Source organism: Tachyglossus aculeatus, chromosome 4, assembly GCF_015852505.1.
Source record: "Tachyglossus aculeatus isolate mTacAcu1 chromosome 4, mTacAcu1.pri, whole genome shotgun sequence".
Lineage (NCBI taxonomy): Eukaryota > Metazoa > Chordata > Mammalia > Monotremata > Tachyglossidae > Tachyglossus > Tachyglossus aculeatus.
Window position 1 is genome coordinate 116,461,700 of NC_052069.1, and position 24,837 is coordinate 116,486,536.

The window sequence follows — 24,837 nt, forward strand, 5'->3', positions numbered from 1 at the left end:
AGTAAGCACATCAAGCAAAAACTCGTCATTCTCGGCTTCAAAGCTCTCCATCGCCTCATCCGCTCCTACCTCACCTCCCTTCTCTCCTTCTCCAGCCCAACTTGCGCCCTCCCCACCTCTGCCGCCGCTCACCTTCTCACTGGGCCTCGTTCTTGCCTGTCCCAATGTCAACCCCAAGCCCACGTCATCATCATCATCATCATCATCATCATCATCATCAATCGTATTTATTGAGCGCTTACTGTGTGCAGAGCACTGTACTAAGAGCTTGGGAAGTACAAGTTGGCAACATATAGAGACAGTCCCTACCCAGCAGTGGGCTCACAGTCTAAAAGGGGGAACGTCCTTACCCTGGCCTGGAATACCCTCCCTCCCCACATCCGCCAAGCTAGCTCTCTTCCTCCCTTCAAAGCCCTACTGAGAGCTCACCTCCTCCAGGAGGCCTTCCCAGACTGAGCCCCCCCTTTGTCCTCTCCTCCTCCTCCTCTCCCCATCACCCCCCTGCCCTACCCCCTTCCCCTCCCCACAGCACTTGTATATATTTGTACATATTTGTTACTCTTTTATTAATGATGTGTATATAGCTATAATTCTATTTATTCCGATGGTATTGACACCTGTTTACTTGTTTTGTTTTGTTGTCTGTCTCCCCCTCCCCCCCCCACTTCTAGACTGTGAGCCCATTGTTGGGTAAGGACTGTCTCTATATGTTACCGATTTGTACTTCCCAAGCGCTTAGTACAGTGCTCTGCACACAGTAAGTGCTCAATAAATATGATTGAATGAATGACAGTGTCCCTGTCCTACATAAGACTCACAGTCTTAGTTTCCATTTCACAGATGAGCTAACAGGCACAGAAAAGTGAAGTGATTTGCAAAAGTTCACACAGCAGAAGAGTGGAAGAGCTGGAATTTAAACTCATTCCTCTGACTCTGACTCATTCCTTTTTAGACTGTGAGCCCACTGCTGGGTAGGGAATGTCTCTATATGTTACCAACTTGTACTTCCCAAGCGCTTAGTACAGTGCTCTGCACACAGTAAGCGCTCAATAAATACGATTGATGATGATGATGATGACTCCCGGGCCCTTACTCCACTATCTGGAAAAGACCTGGCCAGCAGCCACTCCATCTTGTCCACTTGAATTCCCATCCCCTCAGCCTTCTCATCTCTCACCTAAAAAGTCATAAATTCTTCTTAGGACTGATTATTTTTTTCCATTCACTTCAATAATCAACTTTTATTGCTTTTCTGCGCACACCGCTAGACTGCGAGCCCGCTGTTGGGTAGGGACTGTCTCTCTATGTTGCCAACTTGTACTTCCCAAGCGCTTAGTACAGTGCTCTGCACACAGTAAGTGCTCAATAAATACTTTTGAATGAATGAATGAACTGCTGTCTCCATCTCCTTTTCAAAATATCCCTTTTGAACCTTAATTATGTCTTCCATACTGTAAGAGACTATGCCTGCCAGCTCCACTGTATTGTATGTACTCTCCTAACTGCTTAATACAATGCTCCGCACATAGTAGTACTCGATAAAAACCATTGATGAGGATGAGACCGTCTCTTCCATCATCAATTATATTTATTGAGCGCTTACTATGTGCAGAGCACTGTACTAAGTGCTTAACATTGTTGCTTCCCTCAACATTGCCCAGCCAGCCTGGCTAGGAAAGGGAAGAGGGACAAGGGGTTTTGGGGGCTGGAACATAATAATAATAATAATAATAATGGCATTTATTAAGCGCTTACTATGTGCAAAGCACTGTTCTAAGCACTGAGGAAGGTACAAGGTGATCAGGTTGTTCCACAGGGGGCTCACAGTCTTAATCCCCATTTTACAGATGAGGTAACTGAGGCACAGAGTGGTTGAGTGACTTGCCCAAAGTCACACAGCTGACAATTGGCAGAGCCGGGATTTGAACCCATGACCTGGACAGAGGCTCGGGCCCCCGTGGGTTCCAGGCAGGTGATGGGTCGGAGGATGTCGGTTCAGATTCTGGCCAGGTTCTGGCCTCCTGCTTCCGAGCAGGAAGTCACAGCTGCCAGAGCGCTTAGCTTAGGAGAGAGGTCACAGCGGAGTCCCCACAGCAGAGGAAACAGGTCACAGTGAGTGCAGCCATGCTTTATTAGCGGAGGTAGTAGGGAAACCTCAGGCTTCTCTGGCCCAGCCCAAGCCCTGGCTTGGTGGGTCACAAATCTAGTGCAGCAAGGGGATAAAGGGGAGGGGGAATGGAGAGGGAGGGGAAGACGATGGGGAGGAAGTGGGGGAGGCATTTTGGGGAGAAAGGAGGTGGAGAGGAGAGCCTGGCCGGCCGGGGCTCCCTCTCTTCTCCTGGCGTTGGTTGGAGGATGAGCGTGACCGGTCGCTGAGCCTTAGCTGTAGAGCGCTGGGAATGGCAACTCAGGGGTGGGCTGCAGCCTGGGCAGACGGAAGAGGGAACAGAACATGGAGGACCCTGAGTGTCTGCCCCTTACGCTCGTGCCGCAGCCACCAAACCGCTCCCGGCTCCGATCAGCAAGGTAGGAAGTGGAGAGGCAGGGGATAACCCTGGGTAAGGTGCCAACCCCGGCCTTGGGCCTACCAGTTGTCTTGGCTCCAGCTGATGCCCTTAGACTCCATGAGATGGAAAGTGTAGGCGTGGCGGGAGCGCGAGGAGCGATTCAGCTCACTCTTGTGCACAGCTTCTCCGTGGAACACGACGAGGCCCCCTGATGAAGAGGATACAGTAGCCACCGCTTGCCCTGCCCCTTATCCCCTCCCCGCAGCCCTCCCCCTCCATGCTGCCCCAGAAGGGAAGAAGCCCAGGTCCCGGGGGTCAGCTGTGCCTCTGTAGTGGGGGCTCAGGACTTTCTCTGGACTTCCGGGCCGGCTGGAAGAGACCGTGTACCTTTACGGATAGGGATGGCGACGAAGCTGCTATCATCATAAACCTGCTCAGAGCCGATGAAGCGGGTGGCCGTCACAGAGCCCGGAGGAGCCCGCACCAACCTCTGGGAGATGCCACCTAATAATAATAATTATGGTATTTGTTAAGCACTTACTATGTGCCAGGCACTGTAAGAAGTGCGGGGGTAGATACAAGCAAATTGGGTTAGATCGAGTCCCTGTCCCACGTGGGGCTCACAGTCTGAGCCCACTCCTTCCTCTCCCCCTCCTCCCCCTCTCCATCCCCCCGCCTTACCTCCTTCCCCTCCCCACGGCACCTGTATATGTGTATGTGTTTGTATGTATTTATTACTCTATTTATTTATTTATTTTATTTGTACATATTTATTCTGTTTATTCCATTTATTTTGTTAATATGTTCTGTTTTGTTCTCTGTCTCCCCCTTCTAGACTGCGAGCCCACTGTTGGGTAGGGACCGTCTCTATATGTTGCCAACTTGTACTTCCCAAGCGCTTAGTACAGTGCTGTGCACACAGCAAGCGCTCAATAAATACGCTTGATTGAATACAATTGAATTGAATGAATGAACAGTCTCAATCCCCATTTCAAAGATGAGATAACTGAGGCACAGACAGGTTAAGTGACTTGCCCAAGGTCAACCAGGAGATAAGTGGCGGAGTCGGGATTGGAACCCGTGACCTAACTCCTAGGCCCATGTTCTATCCACAGCAATATGCTGCTTCAATGCCGGTGTAGAGTTTGCAGGCTTGCCGACACAGGGAACCCCTCTGCCAGGAGGCAGCAGGGTCCAGGAGCCCAGGGAGTCAGGCTCCTGGGTCCCTGGTCAGAAAGCCTTGGCTATCTCCCAAAGGAGGAGAGGTGCCCCCAGGCATCCTTACCCTTGTGGGATCCCGGGACGAAGAAGAGGCAGCCGTTCTCCAGGGTGGCATCCTCCACCGCGATCCAGAACCCAAGCAGGCGGCCCAATGGCTCCGTGTAGAGGAAGGTGGAATCCTGGTGTGCGCGCACTGCAGCCCGTTGGTCCCCAGGTGAGTGGTCAGCCCCCCACTCCACACACACAAAGATGCCCTGCACCTATCTCACAGCTAACCCACAGAGGCCCACGTCATCCCCCTGGCCTGGAATGCCCTCCCTCCGCACATCCGCCAAGCTAGCTCTCTTCCTCCCTTCAAAGCCCTACTGAGAGCTCACCTCCTCCAGGAGGCCTTCCCACACTGAGCCCCCTCCTTCATCTCCCCCTCCTCCCCCTTCCCATCCCCCCCACCTTACCTCCTTCCCCTCCCCACAGCACCTGTATATATATGTATATATGTTTGTACGTATTTATTACTCTATTTTATTTGTACATATTTATTCTATTTATGTTATTTTGTTAATATGTTTTGTTTTGTTCTCTGTCTCCCCCTTCTCGACTGTGAGCCCACTGTTGGGTAGGGACTGTCTCTATATGTTGCCAACTTGTACTTCCCAAGCGCTTAATCCAGTGCTCTGCACACAGTAAGCGCTCAATAAATACGATTGAATGAATGACTAACCCCTGCCCCACCTGTCTCTGTCTGAGCCAGCACCTCCCCCAGCCCACCTGTCTCACCACCCCATCCATCCATCTCCGTCCCCAGAAACCTTCACGATCCCCTGGGGAGCAACGGACTCCTGGGCCTGTCCCGCCCTGCTTTCCAAGGTCCCCCAGATAAGCCAAAACGTGGCTTCTGGCTCGCCCTGATAGCACCAGGCGAGGCTCCCAGGCAGCAAGGCCTACCGCCTCCAGCTCCTACAGAGGCCTCACCTTTGCCGCCAATGTGCGGTTGCTGAAAGAGAAAGGAGAGGCCCAGTGAAGTAGGTAACCGGGGGACCATGGTGGCAGGGAGAGGAGAAACAGAACATGAAGCCGGGAGCTTACCTTGAAAATATACATGCTCTGGACCACCACAGGCTCCTCATACCCCAGGTTCCTGGTTATCGCCTAAGGAACAACCCCAACCTCAGGGAGTGGAAGAAGGCTAAGCTCCCTATGGATTCCCCAACGTGGAATCTCCTTAAACCTTGTCCACAATGTACCAATCCATGGCCCTGCCCTCGTTCCCAAGGGAATCAGGCTCCTGTACTGGGGGGCAGGTGTCCCCCATCCTCCTTCCCCCCAACCCCTCCCCTGGGCAGGGGTGCCCCACAGTCTCTGGGCAGAAAGATAAGCTGAGAGGAGCTTTGCCCAGGCCCTATTTGCTCACTTGGACTTGTGGGGAGTGGGTGATCTTCTTGAAGGTGGCATCATGGGCATGCAGAGCTGTGGGAATAAAGGTGAGGGTCAGAGCGATCAAGATGACTGTTGGAAAGTGAACTCAGGAGCCCCTATTTCCCAGGGCCCTTCCTGAAGTGGTTGCGGGTGATGGCTCAGGGTGGAGTGGGAGAGTCGGGGCCGCCCAGCAGAGAGTGTGCTGGGCAAAGAGCAGAGCAGCTAGGTGGGGGACCACCTCCTAGGGCAAGGCTTGCAGCCCCCCATCTTCTCTCCTACTGCAACCCCAACTGGGGGAATGGAGAGAGGCAGAATCATGTGAGGATACAAGGACCCAACCAGGGACAAGCCGCCTGCTGCCCCTTCACATCCAGGGGCAGGCAGAGGCTGCTTCTGCAGAGAGACCGAGACCCACCCCCGGGCAGCTCCACAGAGAGGGGCCGGGACCCCGAGGAGGCAAGGTGGTCCAATGCGTGGGGCTGGGGAGGAAAGCTGGGGATTTTACCCCTCCCCGTCCAGATCCCACCCTCTTCCCCTGCCGCTCACCGTGACCGATCTTGTTGATGGACTTGTCCTGTGGAACCTTAAAGTTGCCTAAGAAACAAGGCAGAGAGTCAGGTCCAGGAAAAGAGGAAAATTCCGCCTACATTGCAAGATCCTGGTACTCTCACAAGCATTTAGTACAGTATCTATCCCAGGGCTTATAATAATAATAGTAATAATAATGTCATTTGTTAAGCGCTTACTATGTGCAAAGCACTGTTCTAAGCACTGGGGAGGATACAAGGTGATTAAGTTGTCCCACGTGGGGCTCACAGTCTTAATCCCCATTTTACAGGTGAGGGAACTAAGGCCCAGAGAAGTTAAGTGACTTGCCCTAAGTCACACAGCAGACAAGTGGCAGAGCCGGAATTTGAACCCATGACCTCTGACTCCCAAGCCTGTGCTCTTTCCACTGAACCACGCTGCTTCTTATTATAGTTCCTGGCACATGATAAGCGCTTAACAAATACTTTCAGTTCTTGGGAGATCTGGGAAATGGCTGGGGAGAGAGGCAGGGTTCAGGACAGCCCTGACTCATCCCTTACTGTCCCACACCTGCTCTTCCATCAGCCTCCTCAGCACTCAGGGATTTTTCTGTGTATTTGCTATTAAAGCGGCATGGCCTATTGGAAAGAGCACGGGACTGGTAGATAAAGGACCTGGATTCTAATTCTGACTCCGCCACTTGTCTGTTGTGTTGCCTTAGGCAAGTCACTTCACTTCTCTTTGCCTCAGTTTCCTCAACTGCAAAATGGGATTCAATATGGGTTCTCCCTTCCACTTAGACTATGAGTCCCATGTGGGACAGGACTGTGTCCAACCTGATTAGTTTGTATCTACCACAGTGCATATAACAGTGTTTGGTATTCACTCAGTTGTATTTATTGAGCACTTACTGTGTGCAGAGCACTGTACTAAGCGCTTGGGAAGTACAAGTTGGCAACATATAGAGACTGTCCCTACCCAACAGTGGGCTCATAGTAAATGCTTAACAAGTACAGTTATTATTATTATTATTACAGTGCTCTGCATACAGTAAGTGCTCAATAAATACCCCTGAGTGATTTTTTGAACATTTCGTTGGGGCTCAAATCCTCCTGCCAGCACAGTCACTGGCCCTTGGCAGTCAAATTCCCACTTCGCCCCAGTTCCCGAGCAAACGTAGACCCCGTACCTTCCTTGTCAAACACGTCTTTCTCAAAGAAGAATCTGATTTTGTCGCCACTGCTCAGGAAATATTCTGAATTTCCCTGAGGGGGAGGGAAAGGACAGAAGGCATTAGTGTTGCAAATACCACTCCCAGATGAACCTGAGAGTTTCCCTAGGGCTTTGTGCTGGGAAGGATAATTTCTGCATCAGAGAAGGAGGCCGGTCACAAGGCAGCTTCTCGGCTGTAGCTGAAATGGAAGTCCGGGTGCTGATTGTCTGGGTCTTGTCCACTCTCGGCTGACCGGGGCCAGCTCTTAACACACTCACCCACATCTCTCCTTTCCTCCAAGGGTTTCCATGTCTCTCGGCATCAAGCAAAAAACCTTCACAATCAGCTTCAAGCCTCTCTGTCAACTTGCCCCATTATCTAATCTGCTCTCTTCCCCCTGTTCATCAGACCTTCTAGCTGAACCTCACTCTCGGCTCTCCTAGCTCAGTCATCATCATCATCATCAATCGTATTTATTGAGCGCTTACTGTGTGCAGAGCACTGTACTAAGCGCTTGGGAAGTCCAAGTTGGTAACATATAGAGACAGTCCCTACCCAACAGCGGGCTCACAGTCTAGAAGGGGGAGACGGACAACAAAACAACACATATTAACAAAATAAAATCAATAGAATAGTAAATATGTACAAGTAAAAGTCCCCTTGCTCACATTGTTCCCCCAGCTTGCAACTCCCTCCTCACATCCAACAGTCCACATTCGCCCGAGAAGCAGCGTGACCTAGTAGAAGAAGCACTGGCTTGGGAATCAGAGGACATGGGTTCTAATTCTGGCTCTGCCACGTGTGTGCCGTGTGTGACCTTGGGCAAGTCACTTCACTTCTCTGAGCCTCAGTTACCTCATCTGTAAAATAATAATAATAGTAATAATAATGATGGCATTTATTAAGCGCTTATTATGTGCAAAGCACTGTTCTAAGCGCTGGGGAGGTTACAAGGTGATCAGGCTGTCCCACATGGGGCTCCCAATCTTAATCCCCATTTTACAGATGAGGTCACTGAGGCCCAGAGAAGTTGAGGTCACTGAGGCCCAGAGAAGTGAAGTGACGTGCCCAAAGTCACCCAGCTGACAAGTGGCAGAGCCGGGATTAGAACCCATGACCTCTGACTCCAAAGCCTGGGCTCTTTCCACTGAGCCACACTGCTTTCTTTAAGTGTCCTCTCCCCAGCACTTAGTACAGCACTCTGCACCCCCTAAGCGCTCAATAAATACGATTGAGCGACTACTATATGCCAGGCCTTAGGGTGGAGACAAGCTAATCAGGTTGGACAGTCCCTGTCCCACATGGGGCTCACAGTCTTATTCCCCATTTTCCAGAGGAGGGAACTGAGGCCCAGAGAAGTGAAGTGACTTACCCAAGGTCACGCAGCAGAGCCAGGATTAGAACCCACGACCTTCGACTCCCAAGCCTGGGCTCTATTCGCTAGGCCAGGCTGCCTCCCTTACATTCGGGGTACCAATCTGCCAACCCAGCTGAGCGAACAGGGCAGGGGGAGAGCCTGGAGGACCCAGGAAAAGGAAATCCCTGCTGCTAATTTACTCAAAAGGGCTTTGAATAGTGGTTACTTGTTGAGCGTTTACTGGAAAGCACACTGTCCCAAGAGCCAATTAGTACTAATTATTGTGGTATCAAAGCACTGTACTTGGCGCTGGGGTCGTTTTGAGATCAAGACCCCCACGGGGCTCAGTCTAGATTGAATCCCCCTTTTCAAGGTGAGGGTTATGAAGATTGAGACTGCGAGTCCCACATGGGACAGGAATTGTGTCCCACCCCAGCGCTTCGTAGAGTGCCTGGCAGTTATTACTATTACTATCCCAAGCACTTAGTACCGTGTCTTGCACACAGTAAGCGCTCAATAAATACCGTTGATGATGAAGATTGATTCAGAGCCATCCTAAAATCCCATCCCCTTCAGTCTTCCCTAATTAATTCTGAGAACTCTGTCATATAAACATCAGTCATCTCTAACACTTATAAACTTATTTAGATCCATCCTCAACACTTCTGTATATACATTTATTCAACTGTATGTTCAGTCATTTCTCTTGATGACTATTTATAAGTCTTGTTCAACCTGGCTCCCCCGTTGGACTGGAAGCTCCTCGCAGGCAGGGAATGTGTCGCTTCATTTTGCACTTCCCAAACGCTTACTACAGCACATTGCACTTCGTAGGCGCTCAAGAAATACTGCTTGCCACCAATTCTTGCCTTCCCCCCTCCTCACCACACCAGCCGTAGGATGTGATCTCCACATATTCCACCTCTTGGCCTTCAGACGGTGACAGTTCAGCCCCTGTAGCCCTGCTGTTCCCGGAGGAAGAATTGGGCCAAATCCCCGCGGCCCATCGCAGCTCTGGAGAGGGACATACCTGCTGGGACTCTGAGCAGAAGGTTTTCCATGACAGTTTGCAGGAAGAACCTCAGAGTTTGTGGAAAGACAGGTCAGGGGCACGGTGGGAAGCATGTCACTTAGCCAGGTACACAGGCCGGCTCCATCTTACAAAGCTGGACAGAGCCTGAGCATCGCCCCGAATCCCAGTTCCCCCATCTCTCCAAACCATTTTCCCTGCCCTCCCTTCATCCCGAACCCAGCCTCAGACCTGTTAAGACTTTTCCTCAGATCTCTGGCAAGTAGTGTTGCCTAGTGGTAAGAGTGCAGGCTTAGGAGTCAGAGGACCTGAGTTCTAGTCCTGGTTCTACCGCTTGTTTGCTGTGTGACCTTGGGCAAGTCACTTATCTTCTGTCATCATCATCAATCGTATTTATTGAGCGCTTACTGTGTGCAGAGCACTGTACTAAGCACTTGGGAAGTACAAGTTGGCAACATATAGAGATAGTCCCTACCCAGCAGTGGGCTCACAGTCTAAAAGTCTATCTTCTCTGTGCTTCAGTTCCCTCATCTGCAAAATAAGGAACCAATACCCATTCTCTCTACAATTTAGACTGTGAGTCCCAAGTGGGACTATCTATCAATCTATCCCAGCACTTAGTACAGTGCTTGGCACATAGTAAGGACTTAACAAATGCCAAAATTATTATCATCGTATTCCAGGACAATCCATCATGGGCCACAGCACCTCCCTAGATGCGCCTCAGTCTTCCCTGTCTGCAAAATGGGGAGAAGAGTCCAGAGAGGTTAGCGGGAATCTAAGGGAGATAAAATCTCCTTCCCTGAGTGCTTCGGGATCTTCAGAGAATGAGAATGGCCAGAGACACCCTTCGTGAGAGCAACCCCCTCATCCGCCAAGTGTCACTGTCCAGGGCTGCCTTTCCCCCAGCCCGCCTCGATCCGATCCGACCCTCTCCCTACCTGCTCCCGGAGAGTCTCCTCTTTGTCCGTGGAGAATTCCGTCCGGCAGTGGGGTGGGACTTCCATCCCTGCCACGATCTCCGCAATCCGCGCCCTGAGCCCGTCACACTCCTCTGGAGAAAAGACCCCCTCCAGGACGAGGAAGCCATCTTCCTGGAACTGGGAGAGAGGAGGCTGAGACGCCGGCTGGAGCCCTCTCACCACCCGGCCCAGTGTGACTTTTTGCCCAGAGACCCTCAACCCCAGCCCACCCACCCCCTCACCCCTTGGGGCACCTCACCCTCTTAGTAGCAGCCCCTTTCTGCTGTTCTTTTCTGACTTTTCCCTCTTGGGCACAGTTTACCACCCCTGGGGCGGCACTTTACTGAGGTAGCTGAACACCTCCCTACTTTGCTCCTTTGCTTTCTGCCCAGGGGACTCTCTGGGGTCTTGATCCGGGGCTCTGGGGATGGGGCAGAGCAGCGAGAGAGGAACTTTGCTCTCAGCCGCCATGCAGGAATGAGAAGTCCAGGGCTTGATCAATAAACACCGCTGATTCTCTAGACTGTAGGTTTTTTTTAATGGCATTTATTAAGTGCTTACTATGTGCAAAGCACTGTTCTAAGTGCTGGGGAGGCTACAAAGTGATCAGGTTGTCCCATGGGGGGCTCACAGTCTTAATCTCCATTTTGCAGATAAGGTAACTGAGGCACAGAGAAGTGACTTGCCCAAAGTCACACAGCTGACAATTGGCGGAGCCAGGATTTGAAGCCATGACCTCTGACTCCAAAGCCTGTGCTCTTTCCACTGAGCCACGCTGCTTCTCTGTTGTGGGCAGGGAACATATCTACCAACCTAGCTACCAACTCCACTGTATTGTACTATCCTAAGCATTTAAGACAGTGCTCCGCACACAGAAAGCACTCAAAAAATATGATTGATGGATTGATTAATTAATGGATTGATCGCTTAAGCCTCTGGGCCCCGGCACCACCCTCCCCCTTCCTGCCAGTGCGGTGGGGCTGGCTTCCCACCTCACCTTGTGGACCTGCTCCGGGCTGAGTCCTGCCATGCCCGCCGTCTCCGGAAGGCCGAGACCCCGGACAGCCACCGTGCAGTGGGAGATCAGGGATGTCAAGGGGCACCGAAGGGCACTCAGGACGGGGATCAGGCCTCCAGGGTTCCGCCCCAGTGGCCCCAGAACAACAAGTGCAGCTGACTGGCATGCAGAGAGGAAGTATCTGGGCCATTCCCTCCCCCAGCCGATCCCTCTCCGGTCACTCCTCCCTCCCTCCCCGACGGCTCCATCCCCCAGCTCCCACTTCCCCATCCTCAGGCAGGAATGGGAACAGAGGAAGGAGGGGGAAGGCAGATGTTGAGGGACCAGTGACCCTTCCCCTCCTCATACCGGCCTCAAACCAACCTTGAGGACGGGTCCAGGTCCACGTAACTGCCCTCCATGGTAATGGGCGCGATTAGCCACCTCCTCCTCAGGATTAATCCGTTCGAGATGCCAAGGTTCCCCAAGCCAGTCCCCTACCGCCAACCCATGGGGCTCAGGCCGCAAGCCTAGGACTACAGGGACTCCGGCCCCTTCCTCCTGGTCACGGAAGATCACAAGCACATTGGCAGCCTCCAAGCCTCCACTGGGGCCTCCAAGCCATGTCAGGTGACAGGCCCAGGCCGCGGCCTCCACCAGTCCCGTCAGCGTAAGGGTTGCTCGGGTCCCTGACAGTTCCTTCGTATGCTCTCTGTCCCTGCACTTCTCTCTCCACATTCTGAAAACTGAGATCCCAACCTGCCACAACCTGCCGCAGTCTCCTCCCCAGGACAAATTCCTGGTCTCCCACGGTCAGTGGACAACCTCACGGTCTCACCCGGCACCAGGCAACCCCACGGCTCCCCCACCAATACCAGACAACCCCACGGCTCACCCCACAACGACACACAACCCCATGGCCCCTCCCCAACACCAGATAGCCCCATTGCTCCCCACCACTGGACAACCCTGAAGTCTCCCGAAAAGGGGCAGAGAGAAACACAGTCTAGTAGTTTTGAGCACATGCCTGGGAGTCAGAGGGACCTGGGTTCTAGACCCAGCTCCCAGTTCTTCACCACTTGTCTGCTGTGTGACTTCGGTCAAGTCACTTAACTTCTCTGTGTCTTAGTTCCCTCATCTGTAAAATGGGGATTAAGACTGTAAGCCACATATGGGACACGGACCGTGGCCAATCTGATTACTTTGTATCTTCCCCAATAGGGTCTGGCACATAGTAAGCACTTAATACCATAAAAAGAAAGTAGACAACCCCGCAGTGTCCCTGCTTTATGCCAAGGCAAGGTCATGATTTCCAGCAGGCCCACTTTACAGATGAAGAAACTGAGGTTGGGCCAGTGATACCACATACACAAAACCAGGATGGGCACAGATTTGGGTACTGCAGAAATTACATCTCCCTTATCTTTACCCCTGGTATATCCCTGTGGACTATGAATAGCTTTCATAGAATCGCAGGCATGGTGAAAGATCTACACTTCCCTGCTTCACTGCCAGGCACTGTAGTAAGCACTGGGGTAGAAACAAGATAATAAGGTTGGACAGAGTCCCTGTCCCACATAGGACCCACCGTCTTAATCTACAGATGAGGTAACAGGCATAGAGAAGTGAAATGGTTTGCTAAGTTCACACGGCAAAGGAATGGCAGAGCCAGAATTAGAACCCAGGTCCTCTGACTCTCAGGCCCACGGTCACTGGATGGCAGCTGTCCCATCCACTTGTCCACTTGAAGATTCACCCACTCAGGCTTCTCTTCTCTCGCCTAAACTTCATAAACTCCTCAGGCCTTTCTTCTTAGAGCTGATTTGTTTTACCATCTACTTCGATAATCAACTTTTATTGCTCTTCTGCACACTCCAGTGTCTCCATCTTCTTTACAAAATATCCCTTCTGAACCTTAATTATGTCCTCCAGACTGTTAAGGGATGGTGCCTGCCAACTCTATTGTATGTGCTATTGCAGTACAGTGTTCTGCATTTAGTAGTATACGATACATACCAGTGATGAGGATGAAACCATCCCTTCCCTCTATGTTTCCCAGCCAGCCTGGATAGGGAAGGGAGAGGGACAAGGCGTGGGAAGTTGGAACGCGCACAAAGGCTCCGGCCTCGAGTCAGTGCAGGGGCTGGTTCGGAGGGCGTCGGTTCAGATAACTGCATGGGCCTGGGAAGTTCTGGCCTCCTGCTGCCGAGCAGGAAATCACAGCTGCCAGAGCGCTTAGCTTAGGACAGAAGTCAAAGCAGAGTCCCCGGGGTCCCCTCAGCAGAGAAAACAGGTCACAGTGACTGCAGTCGTGCTTTATTAACAGAGGTGGTGGGGGAATTTCAGGCTTCCCTGGGCCAGGCCAAGCCCTGGCTTGGTGGGTCACAATTCCGGGAGAGCAAGGGGATAATGGGGAGGGGGAATGATGAAAGCAGGGGGAGAATAGGAGATGAAAGAGAGGAGAGGGAGAAGGCACGTTGGAGAGAAAGCAGGTGGAGCGGAGAGCCCCCAGCACGGCCGGCCAGGGATCCCTCTCTTCTCCTGGCAGGCGGGTGGAGGAGGAGCATGTCCTGACACCGAGCTTTAGCTGTAGAGCGCTGGGAACGGCAACTCAGGGGTGGGCTGCAGCCTGGGCAGACGGAAGAGGGAACAGAACATGGAGGACCCAGGGCCTCTGCCCCTGCCGCTCGTGCCGGAGCCGCTGAACCGCTCCCGGCTCGGAACAACAGCGAGGGAAGTGGGCAGGCAGGGGGTAATCCTGGGAAAGGAGCCGGCCCCAGCCTCGTGCCCCCGGACCCCTGGGCCTACCAGTTGTCCTGGCTCCAGCTGGTGCCCTTAGACTCCATGAGATGGAAACTGTAGGCGTGGCGGGAGCACGAGGAGCGATTCAGCTCACTCTTGTGCACAGCTTCTCCGTGGAACACGATGAGGCCCCCTGATGAAGAGGACACAGTAGCCACCTCTTGTTCTGCCCCTTATCCCCTCCCCACAGCCCTCCTCCTCCATGCTGCCCCAGAAGAGAAGAGACCCAGGTCCTGTGAGCAGCTGTGCCTCTGCGGTGGGGGCTCAGGACTCTCTCTGGACTTCTGGGCTGGCAGGAAGCCATCATGTACCTTTACGGATAGGGATGGCGATGAAGCTGCTGTCGTCATAAACCGGTTCAGAGCCGGTGAAGCGGATGGCCGGTACAGAACCCGGAGGAGCCCGCACCAACCGGTGGGAGATGCCACCTAATAATAATAGTAATAATAACAATAATTGTGACATTTGGGTTTTTTTAAGGTATTTGTTAAGCACTTACTAGGTGCAGAGCACTCTTCTGAGCGCTGGGGAGGTTGTCCCAGCGGGGCTCACGGTTTTAATCCCCATTTTACAGATGAGGGAACTGAGGCACAGAGAAGTTAAGTGACTTACTACGTGCCAGGCACTGTAATAAGCGCTGGAGTGAATACAAGCAAATCGGTTGGACACAGTGCCTGTCCCACATGGAGCTCACAGTCTTAATCCCCATTTTAAAAAAAAGAAGTAACTGAGGCACAGAGAAGCGAAGTGACTTGCCCAAGGAGATAAGTGGCGGAGTTGGCACTGAAACCTGCGACCTAACGCCCAGGCCCTCGCTCTATCTGCAGCACTATGCTGCTTCAGCGCCGGTGGAGAGTTTGCAGACTAGCCGACACAGGGAAACCCTTCTGCCAGGAGGCAGCGGGATCCAGGAGCAGGGAGTCAGGCTCCTGGGTCCCTTCTCAAAAAGCCTTGCCCAGTTCTCGGAGGAAGAGAGGTGCCTTCAGGCATCCTTACCCTTGTGGGATCCCGGGATGAAGAAGAGGCAGCTGTTCTCCGGGGTGGCATCCTCCACTGCGATCCAGAACCCAAGCAGGCGGCCCAGGGGCTCCGTGTAGAGGAAGGTGGAATCCTGGTGTGCGCGCACTGCAGCCCGTTGGTCCCCAGGTGAGTGGTCAGCCCCCTCCTCCCGCCAAGGGGCACCTAGGTGCCCTAAACCTACCTCAAAGCTAACTCTTGCCCCACCTGGTCTCTGAGCCAGCACCTCCCCGAGCCCACCTGTCTCACCATCCCATCCATCCGTCTCCTTCCACAGAAACTTTTAGGATCCCCTGGGGAACATCCAGCCCCTGGGCCTGTCCTTTCCTGTCCTGCTTTCCCAGGGTCCCCAAACGAGCTGGTGCCAAAACATGGTTTCTGGCCAACCCTGAAAGCTCCGGGGCAGGCTCCCAGGCAGCGAGGCCTACAACCTCCAGCTCCTACAAAGACCTCACCTTCACCACCAATGTGCGGTTGCTGAAACAGAAAGGAGAGGCCTGGTGAAGTGGGTGCCCAGGAGGACCGTGGTGGCAAGAAGAGGAGAAGCAGAGTGCGGAGCCGGGAGCTTACCTTGAAAATGTACATGCTCTGGACCACCACAGGCTCCTCAAACCCCAGGCTCCTGCTTATCTCCTAAGGAACAACCCAGATCTCAGGGAAGAGAATAAGGCAAAATTTTCTAGAGTTCCCCCAAGGTGGAGTCTCCCTAAACCTTGCCCCACAATGTACCAGACTGTGGGCATGCCCTCGGGCCTAATCCAAGCCTGCTGGACGGGGTAAATCGGGCTCCTGGAAGGGCCCGATTTGGGGGGAGGTGTCTCCCTACCCTCCTGCCCGCCAACCCTTCTCCTGGGCTGTTCTGCTTCACAGTTTTTGGGCAGGAAGAGAAGTTTAGAGGAGCCTTGACCAGGCCCTATCTGCTCACCTGGATTGGCGAGGAGTGGGTGATCTTCTTGAAGGTCGGATCGTGGGCATGCAGAGCTGTGGGGATACAAGCGAGGGTCAGAGTGATCATGGTGACTGCTCTCCAGGTCAACAGCTAGGCTGGAATGTGAACTCGAGTCCCCATTTCCCAGAGTCATTCCCCGCTCAGGGTGGAATGGGAGGGTAGGAGTCGCCCAGCGGAGAGCGCACGGAGCAAGGAGCAGAGCAGCTGGGTGGGGGACCACCTCCTGGGGCAGGGGCTTCAGCCTCCCGTCCCCACTCCAAGCACAGACTTAACTGAGGGGATGCGGAGAGGCAGAGTCAACTGAGGACACAAAGACCCAACCAGGGACAAGCCGCCAGCTTCCCCCTCAAGCCCAGGGGCAGGCAGAGGCTGCTTCTCCAGAGACACTGAGACCTACCCGCGGGGCAGCTCCACAAAGAGCGGGCAGGACCCCGAGGAGGCAGGGAGGCCCAGTGCATGGGGCTGGGGAGGAGAGTTAGGGGTTTTAGCCCTCCCCCTCCAGACCCCGCCCTCCTCTCCTGCCGCTCACCATGACCGATCTTGTTGATGGACTTGTCCTGGGGGACCTTAAAGTTGCCTAAGAAACAGGGAGGAGAGTCAGGTCCAGGAAAAGAGGAAAATTCCACCTTCTTTGCAAGATCCCTGTACCCTCACAAGCATTAAGCGTAGTACCTACCCCAGTGCTTGTTACAGTGCTTGGCACATAATTAAGACTGTGAGCCCCATGTGGGACCGGGACTGTGTCCAACTCGATTTGCCTGTATCCACCTCAGCGCTTATTACAGTGCCTGATACACAGAAAGCGCTTCAAAAATACCACAATTATTATAAGCGCTAAACAAATAACTGCAGGGTAGGGGAGACAGGCAAGGTCCAGAACAGACCTGACTCATCCCCCACTGTCCCACACCTGCTCTGCCATCAGCCTCCTCAGCACTCAGGGATGTTTCTCTGTCTTTCTTCTTAAAGTGGCCTGGCTTACTGGAAAGGGCATAGATCTGGGAGACAGAGGACCTGGGTTCTAATCCCAGCCCTGCCATTCATCCGTTGTGTGACCTTGGGCAAGTAATTTCACTTCTCTATGCCTCAGTTCCCTCATCTGTAAAATAGGGATGAAAATCTGAGCCCCTTGTGGGACAGGGACTGTGTCCAACCTGGTTAACTTGCATCTATCTATACCAGCGCTTAGAGCAGTGCGTAGTAAGCATAAAACTAGTTTCACATTTCTCATTATTGTTAGTAGCATTATTATTGCATTGCTCTGCATGTAGTGAATGCTCAAAAAATATAATTTATTGTCTGAACGTTTCCCAGGGGCTCAATTCCTTCTGTTCCCCTGGCAGCCAAATTTCCACTTTGCCCCAGTTCCCCGCAAAAGGCAGATCCCGTACCTTCCTTGTCAAACACGTCTTTCTCAAAGAAGAATCTGATTTTGTCACCACTGGTCAGGAAATATTCTGAACTCCCCTGAGGAGGAGGGAAGGGACAGAAGGCATCAGAGTGAAGGAAGTACCACACTGAAATGAACCTGAGAGCTTCCCTGGGGCTGGGGAGGATCATTTCTTGTGAGCCCACTGTTGGGTAGGGACCGTCTCTAGATGTTGCCAACTTGGACTTCCCAAGCGCTTAGTACAGTGCTCTGCACACAGTAAGCGCTCAATAAATACAATTGATTGATTGATTGAGCATTCCTCCTTCCTCTCCCCCTCGCCCCCTCTCTCCATCCCCCGTCTTACCTCCTTCCCTTCCCCACAGCACCTGTATATATGTACATATGTTTGTACATATTTATTACTCTATTTATTTATTTTACTTGTACATATCTATTTATTTTATTTTGTTAATATGTTTGGTTTTGTTCTCTGTCTCCCCCTTTTAGACCGTGAGCCCACTGTTGGGTAGGGACCGTCTCTGTATGTTGCCAACTTGGTCTTCCCAAGCGCTTAGTACAGTGCTCTGCACACAGTAAGCGCTCAATAAATACGATTGATGATGATGATGATTTCTGCATCGGAGCAGGGAGGCTGAAACAGCAGACCAGGGAGCTGATTGTCTGGGCCTTGTCCACTCTCGGCTGACCGGGGACGGCTCTTAACCAGACACTTGCCCACATCTCTCCTCTCCTCTGGGGGCTTCCTGCGTCTCGCGGCATCAAACAAAAACTCCTCATAATTGGCTTCAAGCCTCTCCGTTGACTCATCCTATTGTCTAATTTCCTCTCTTCTCCCGTTATTTGTCACTCTCTGCTCCCGAAGCGCCGTCAATCAATCAATCAATTGTATTTATTGAGCGCTTACTATGTGCAGAGCACTGTCCCCTAGTTCACACTGTACCCCAGGCTTGGAACTAACTCCTAACACCCAGCAGCCCACATTTACTTGTTATCTCCCAAACACTTAGGATAGTGCTCTACATACAGTAGGCACTCAGTAAATACCACTGATGGCGAAGATGATGATTGATTGAGTCAAAGCCATCCTAAAAGCTCATCTTTTCTACGGTCTTCCCAATTCATTCCCAGTACTCTGTCACATAAACATCAGTCATCTCTAGCAGTTACAATCTTCGAACCATCCTCGGCACTTCTATAGAGACATTTATTCAACCGGACGTTCAGTGATTTCTCTGGATGGCTCTATTTGTAGATTCATTCATTCAGTCGTATTTACTGAGCTCTTACTTTGTGCAGAGCACTGTACTTAGCGCTTGGAAAGTACAATTCAGCAATAGAGACAGTCCCTGCCCACACTGGGCTTACAGTCTAGAATCTTGTTGTATCTGTCTTCACCATTGGAGGGTTAACTCCTTGTGGGCATGGCATGTGACTTTATTTAGCACTTCCCAAATGCTTATTCCAGTGCACTGCACCTAGCAGATGCTCAACAAATACTACTTCTCCCCAGATGAACCCTTGCATCCCCGCCCCACCACAGGCTGTAATCTCTGCGTATTCATACTGTTCCGCCTCTCGCCACCAGATCATGACACTTCAGCAGGTCATCATCATCATCATCAACCGCATTTATTGAGCGCTTACTATGTGCAGAGCACTGTACTAAGCGCTTGGGAAGTACAAATTGGCAACCGCCTCGCTGACCCCAGAGGAAGAACTGCGCCGAATCCCGGCAGCCAATCCCTGCAGCTCTGGAGAAGGACAAACCTACCGGGACTCAGGGAAGAAGGTTTACCTCGCCAAAAGCAATCAATCAATCGCTCGATCGATGGTATTTATTGAGAGCTTATTATGTGCAGAGCACTGCAGTGAGTGCTTGGGAGAGCACAATACAACAGAATCAGTGGACAGTTCCCCTGCCCATAAACAGTGTATAGTCTAGAGGAGGGTTTACAGTCTACACTTTTTGCAAGAAGAACTACGGAGTCTGAGGAAGAAGGGGGCAGGGGCAGGGTGGGAAGCGCAGCACCTGGAAGGGTAAGCAGAGCTGGAAGGAGTCTGAGCCTCTCCTGGGACCCCATTTACCCCATTTTTCCAAACCTTCTACCCTGCTCTCCCTTCTCTCTGAACTCTGGGGGCCCATTTCCACCATACCCAGCCCCAAATCTGTTAGGACCTTTCCTCAGACCCCACTCTGGGGCAGTCAGTCCATCGTGGGCCACAGCTCCTCCCTAGATGCACCTCAGTCTTTCCCATCGGCAAAATGGGGAGAAGGGTCCAGAGAGAGACTGGAAGAAACGGAGTGCTTTGGGATCCTCGGAGAGAGGGGACGGCTGGAGACCCCCTGAGCTTGGGCGGCCGAATGTCAGGGTCCAGGGCTGCCTTTCCCCCAGCCCGGCCGGGATCGTCCCGCTACCTCAGCTCGGAGCTGCTCCTCCCTGTCGGTGGTGAATTCCGTCCGGCAGTGGGGTGGGACTTCCATCCCTGCCACGATCTCCGCGATCCTTGCCTTGAGCCCGTCACATTCCTCTGGAGAAAAGACCCCCTCCAGGACGAGGAAGCCATCTTCCTGGAACTGGGAGAGGAGGCCGAGGCGTTAGCCCGTGCCCTGACACCCCTGGCCCAGGGGAGGCCGCGCCTGGAGACCCTCACTGCCCGCCCACGGCACCTCGCCCTCTGACAGTGGCAGACCCTTTCTGGCCCATAATAATAATAATAATTATTATTATTATTAGACTAAAATTATTATTTTAGACTGTGTTGGGTAGGGACTGTCTCTATATGTTGCCAACTTGTACTTCCCAAGCACTTAGTACAGTGCTCTGCACACAGTAAGCGCTCAATAAATATGATTGATTGATTGATTGATTATGATGGTATTTGTTAAGTGCTTACTATGTAAGCTGCGTGGCATAGTGGAAAGAGCCGGGGCTTGGGAGTCAGAGGTTGTGGGTTCTAATCCCAGCTCCGCCACTGATCAGCTGTGTGGCTTTGGGCCAGTCCCTTGACTTCTCTGAGCCTCAGTTCCCTCATCTGGAAAATGGGGATGAAGACTGTGAGCCCCTCTTGGGACAACCTGATCACCTTGTAACCTCCCCAGCGTTTAGAACAGTGCTTTGCACATAGTAAGCGCTTAATAAATGCCATTATTATTATTATTATTACCTTGTGTCTCCCCCAGGGCTTAGAACAGTGCTCGGCACATGGTAAGCGCTTAACAAATTCATTCATTCATTCAATCGTATTTATTGAGCGCTTACTGTGTGCAGAGCACTGCACTAAGCGCTTGGGAAGTACAAGTTGGCAACAGATAGAGACGGTCCCTACCTAACAAGGGGCTCACAGTGCCATCATCATTACAAATGCAATCATTATTTTATTATTATTATTACTATGGGCCAAGCCATCATTATTTTATTACTATTACTATTATTACTATGAGCCAAGCACTGTACTAAGCGCTGGAGTGTGCTTCGCACGTAGTAAGTCCTTAACAAATGCCATCAGTATTTTATTATTATTATTACTATGGGCCAAGCACTGTACAAAGCGCTGCAGTGTGCTTTGCACGTAGTAAGTGCTTAACAAATGCCATCATTATTTTATTATTATTATTACTATGGGCCAAGCACTCTGCTAAGCACTTAACAAAATGCCATAATTTATTATTATTATTATTATTATTATTATTATTAGCCAAGCGCTGTACTAAGCGCTTAACAAAATGCCATCATTTTTCATTATTATTATTATTATCATTATTATGGGCCAAGCACTATACTAAGCGCTTAACAAAATGCCATCATTATTGTACAAGCAAATCAGGTCGTACATAGTCCCAGTCCCTCGTGGGGCTCACAGGCTCCATCCCCATTTTACAGAGGAGGGAACTGAGGCTCGGACAAGCAAATCAGGTCGGACGTAGTCCCAGTCATTCATTCAGTCGTATTTATTGAGCGCTTACTGTGTGCACAGCACTGCACTAAGCGTTTGGGAAGTACAAGTTGGCAACAGATAGAGACGGTCCCTACCTAACAAGGGGCTCACAGTGCCATCATCACTACAAATGCCATCATTATTTTATTATTATTATTACTATGAGCCAAGCACTGTACAAAGCGCTGGAGTGTGCTTCGCACGTAGTAAGCGCTTAACAAATGCCATCATTATTTTATTATTATTATTACTATGGGCCAAGCATTGTACTAAGCGCTTAACAAAATGCCATCATTTATTATTATTATTATGGGCCAAGCACTGTACTAAGCGCTTAACAAAATGCCATCATTTATTATTATTATTATTATTATTATTATTATTATTATTAGCCATGCACTATACTAAGCACTTGACAAAATGCCATCATTATTGTACAAGCAAATCAGGTCGGACGTAGTCCCAGGCCCACGTGGGGCTCACAGGCTCCATCCCCATTTTACAGAGGAGGGAACTGAGGCTCGGACAAGCAAATTGGGTCGGACGTAGTCCCAGTCATTCATTCCATCGTATTTATTGAGCGCTTACTGTGTGCAGAGCACTGTACTAAGCGTTTGGGAAGTCCAAGTTGGCAACAGATAGAGACGGTCCCTACCTAACAAGGGGCTCACAGTGCCATCATCATTACAAATGCCATCATTATTTTATTATTATTATTACTATGAGCCAAGCACTGTACAAAGCACTGGAGTGTGCTTCGCACGTAGTAAGCGCTTAACAAATGCCATCATTATTTTATTATTATAATTATTATGGGCCAAGCACTGTACTAAGCGCTTAACAAAATGCCATCATTTATTATTATTATTATTATGGGCCAAGCACTGTACTAAGTGCTTAACAAAATGCCATCAATTATTATTATTATTATTATTATTATTATTATGGGCCAAGCACTATACTAAGCACTTAACAAAATGCCACCATTTTTTATTATTATTATTATTATTATTATTATTATTATTGGCCAAGCACTGTACTAAGCGCTTAACAAAATGCCATCATTTATTATTATTATTATTATTATGGGCCAAGCACTATACTAAGCGCTTAACAAAATGCCATCATTACTGTACAAGCAACTCAGGTCGGACATAGTCCCAGTCCCACGTGGGGCTCACAGGCTCCATCCCCATTTTACAGAGGAGGGAATTGAGGCTCGGACAAGCAAATCGGGTCGGACGTAGTCCCAGTCATTCATTCCATCGTATTTATTGAGCAATTCCTGTGTGCAGAGCACTGTACTAAGCGCTTGGGAAGTCCAAGTTGGCAACATATAGAGACGGTCCCTACAAAACAGCGGGCTCACAGTGCCATCATCATTACAAATGCCATCATTATTTCATTATTATTATCACTATGAGCCAAGCACTGTACAAAGCACTGGAGTGTGCTTTGCACGTAGTAAGCGCCTAACAAATGCCATCATTATTTTATTATTATTATTACTATGAGCCAAGCACTGTACAAAGCACTGGAGTGTGCTTTGCACGTAGTAAGTGCTTAACAAATCCCATCATTATTTTATTATTATTATTACTATGGGCCAAGCACTGTACTAAGCACTTAACAAAATGCCATCATTTATTATTATTATTACTATGGGCCAAGCACTGTACTAAGCGCTTAACAAAATGCCATCATTTATTATTATTATTATTATTATTATTATTATTATTATTGTTATTATTATGGGCCAAGCACTATACTAAGCACTTAACAAAATGACACCTATTATTATTATTATTATTATTATTATTATTATGGGCCAAGCACTGTACTAAGCGCTTAACAAAATGCCATCATTTCTTCTTATTATTATTATTATTATTATGGGCCAAGCACTATACTAAGTGCTTAACAAAATGCCATCATTATTGTACAAGCAAATCAGGTCGGACATAGTCCCAGTCCCACGTGGGGCTCACAGGCTCCATCCCCATTTTGCAGAGGAGGGAACTGAGGCTCGGACAAGCAAATCGGGTCGGACGTAGTCCCAGTCATTCATTCCATCGTATTTATTGAGCGCTTACTGTGTGCACAGCACTGTACTAAGCGCTTGGGAAGTCCAAGTTGGCAACATATAGAGACGGCCCCTACCCAACAGCGGGCTCACAGTCTAGAAGAATTAGAGGATTCGCATTTGCTTCATCAAGTCACTAAATGGCAGCTGTTTTTCTAACATTTCATCTCACTCTCCTTGGGCCAATACCATTTTAGGTCTATTTTTCTGCCTTTGAGGACATTTTGGTGCCCTTTCTCTGCAAGAGCTTTTTTGGGGGGGCTCACACTCTTCTAGACTGTGAGTCCACTGGTGGATAGGGACCGTCTCTATGTGTTGCCAACTTGTGCTTCCCAAGCGCTTAGTATCAATCAATCAATCGTATTGATTGAGCGCTTACTGTGTGCAGAGCACTGTACTAAGCGCTTGGGAAGTCCAAGTTGGCAACATATAGAGACAGTCCCTACCCAACAGTGGGCTCACAGTCTAAAAGGGGGAGAATCAATCAATCAATCGTACTTATTGAGTGCTTACTGTGTGCAGAGCACTGTACTAAGCGCTTGGGAAGTCCAAGTTGGCAACACATGGAGACAGTCCCTCCCCAACAGTGGGCTCACAGTCTAAAACAGTGCTCTGCACACAGTAAACGCTCAATAAATATGATTGATTGATTGATTTTGGCATTTCACTGGCCCTTCTCACCAGCGAACCATGGTGGACTGCTTTTCCTTTCGCTCTCCGTGGAGGCTTTTTTGGTTACCCGTACATTTAGGGGCGGCGGTACTAAATGGTCATTTTTATTAGAAAAACGGATTTCTTTTTCCTCCATAAATCCCCCAGATGGCCTAGATCAGTGCCCCCCCATCTTCCCTGACCTTAAGGAATCGCCTCACGAAAGGAGGGGAAGGACGTCCCACGTGGGGCGCACAGGCCCCATCCCCATTTTACAGAGGAGGGAACTGAGGCTGGGAGAAGGGAAGGTCCCGGGGCTGACATGGCGAGGGTGGGATTGGAACCCAGACCCCGCTGGGCCTTTTTCCCCTCCGTCCCGGGGCTCCTTGACTCCCGGGGGAGTCGGTGGAAGAAGGTCCCGGCCGCCCTGCCTCACCTTGCGGACCTGCTCCGGGTTCAGCCCCGCCATGGCCTTGGCCAACGCAGGGTCGGGGGGATTGGGATTCGGGGGTCCCGTCCCCAAATCCCTGGAACAGCCAGGCGACCAGGAAGTAGCCACCCCCTTCCCTAGTCCGCTCCTCCCCTCGGACTCCCCTGGACCCTCCCCTTCCCGGGCCGGGACAGGAGCAGAGGAGGCCCGGGGGTGACAGATGACAAGTGACAGGTGACCCCCCACCCTCTCTAATCCCCCCCTAAAATCTACCTTGAGGAGGGGGCCCGCTGCCCAACGTAGATCCCCCCGGGGGGCGGATTAGCCACCTCCTACGCGGGATTA

General features: G+C 50.9%; 2 protein-coding genes across 2 annotated transcripts; both read right to left on the reverse strand.

The window, feature by feature from the left end:
* Positions 1 to 2,113: 2,113 nt before the first annotated feature.
* Positions 2,114 to 11,386, reverse strand: LOC119926519 (phytanoyl-CoA dioxygenase domain-containing protein 1-like). Its single transcript, XM_038744535.1, has 11 exons — positions 11,232 to 11,386; positions 10,214 to 10,372; positions 6,862 to 6,937; positions 5,691 to 5,738; positions 5,140 to 5,195; positions 4,815 to 4,877; positions 4,701 to 4,722; positions 3,793 to 3,921; positions 2,895 to 3,011; positions 2,589 to 2,715; positions 2,114 to 2,425 (listed from the first exon to the last, which is right to left on the reverse strand). Exons 1-11 carry the CDS (start codon positions 11,262 to 11,264, stop codon positions 2,380 to 2,382), a joined length of 876 nt encoding a protein of 291 aa, XP_038600463.1. The 5' UTR covers positions 11,265 to 11,386; the 3' UTR covers positions 2,114 to 2,379.
* Positions 11,387 to 13,525: 2,139 nt separating this feature from the next.
* LOC119926517 (phytanoyl-CoA dioxygenase domain-containing protein 1-like) lies at positions 13,526 to 24,614 on the reverse strand. The gene is made up of 11 exons (XM_038744533.1): positions 24,499 to 24,614; positions 19,809 to 19,967; positions 17,391 to 17,466; positions 16,529 to 16,576; positions 15,976 to 16,031; positions 15,621 to 15,683; positions 15,506 to 15,527; positions 15,030 to 15,158; positions 14,345 to 14,461; positions 14,040 to 14,166; positions 13,526 to 13,860 (listed from the first exon to the last, which is right to left on the reverse strand). The coding sequence occupies exons 1-11, from the start codon at positions 24,529 to 24,531 to the stop codon at positions 13,815 to 13,817; spliced, it is 876 nt and encodes a 291-aa protein (XP_038600461.1). The 5' UTR covers positions 24,532 to 24,614; the 3' UTR covers positions 13,526 to 13,814.
* Positions 24,615 to 24,837: the final 223 nt, after the last annotated feature.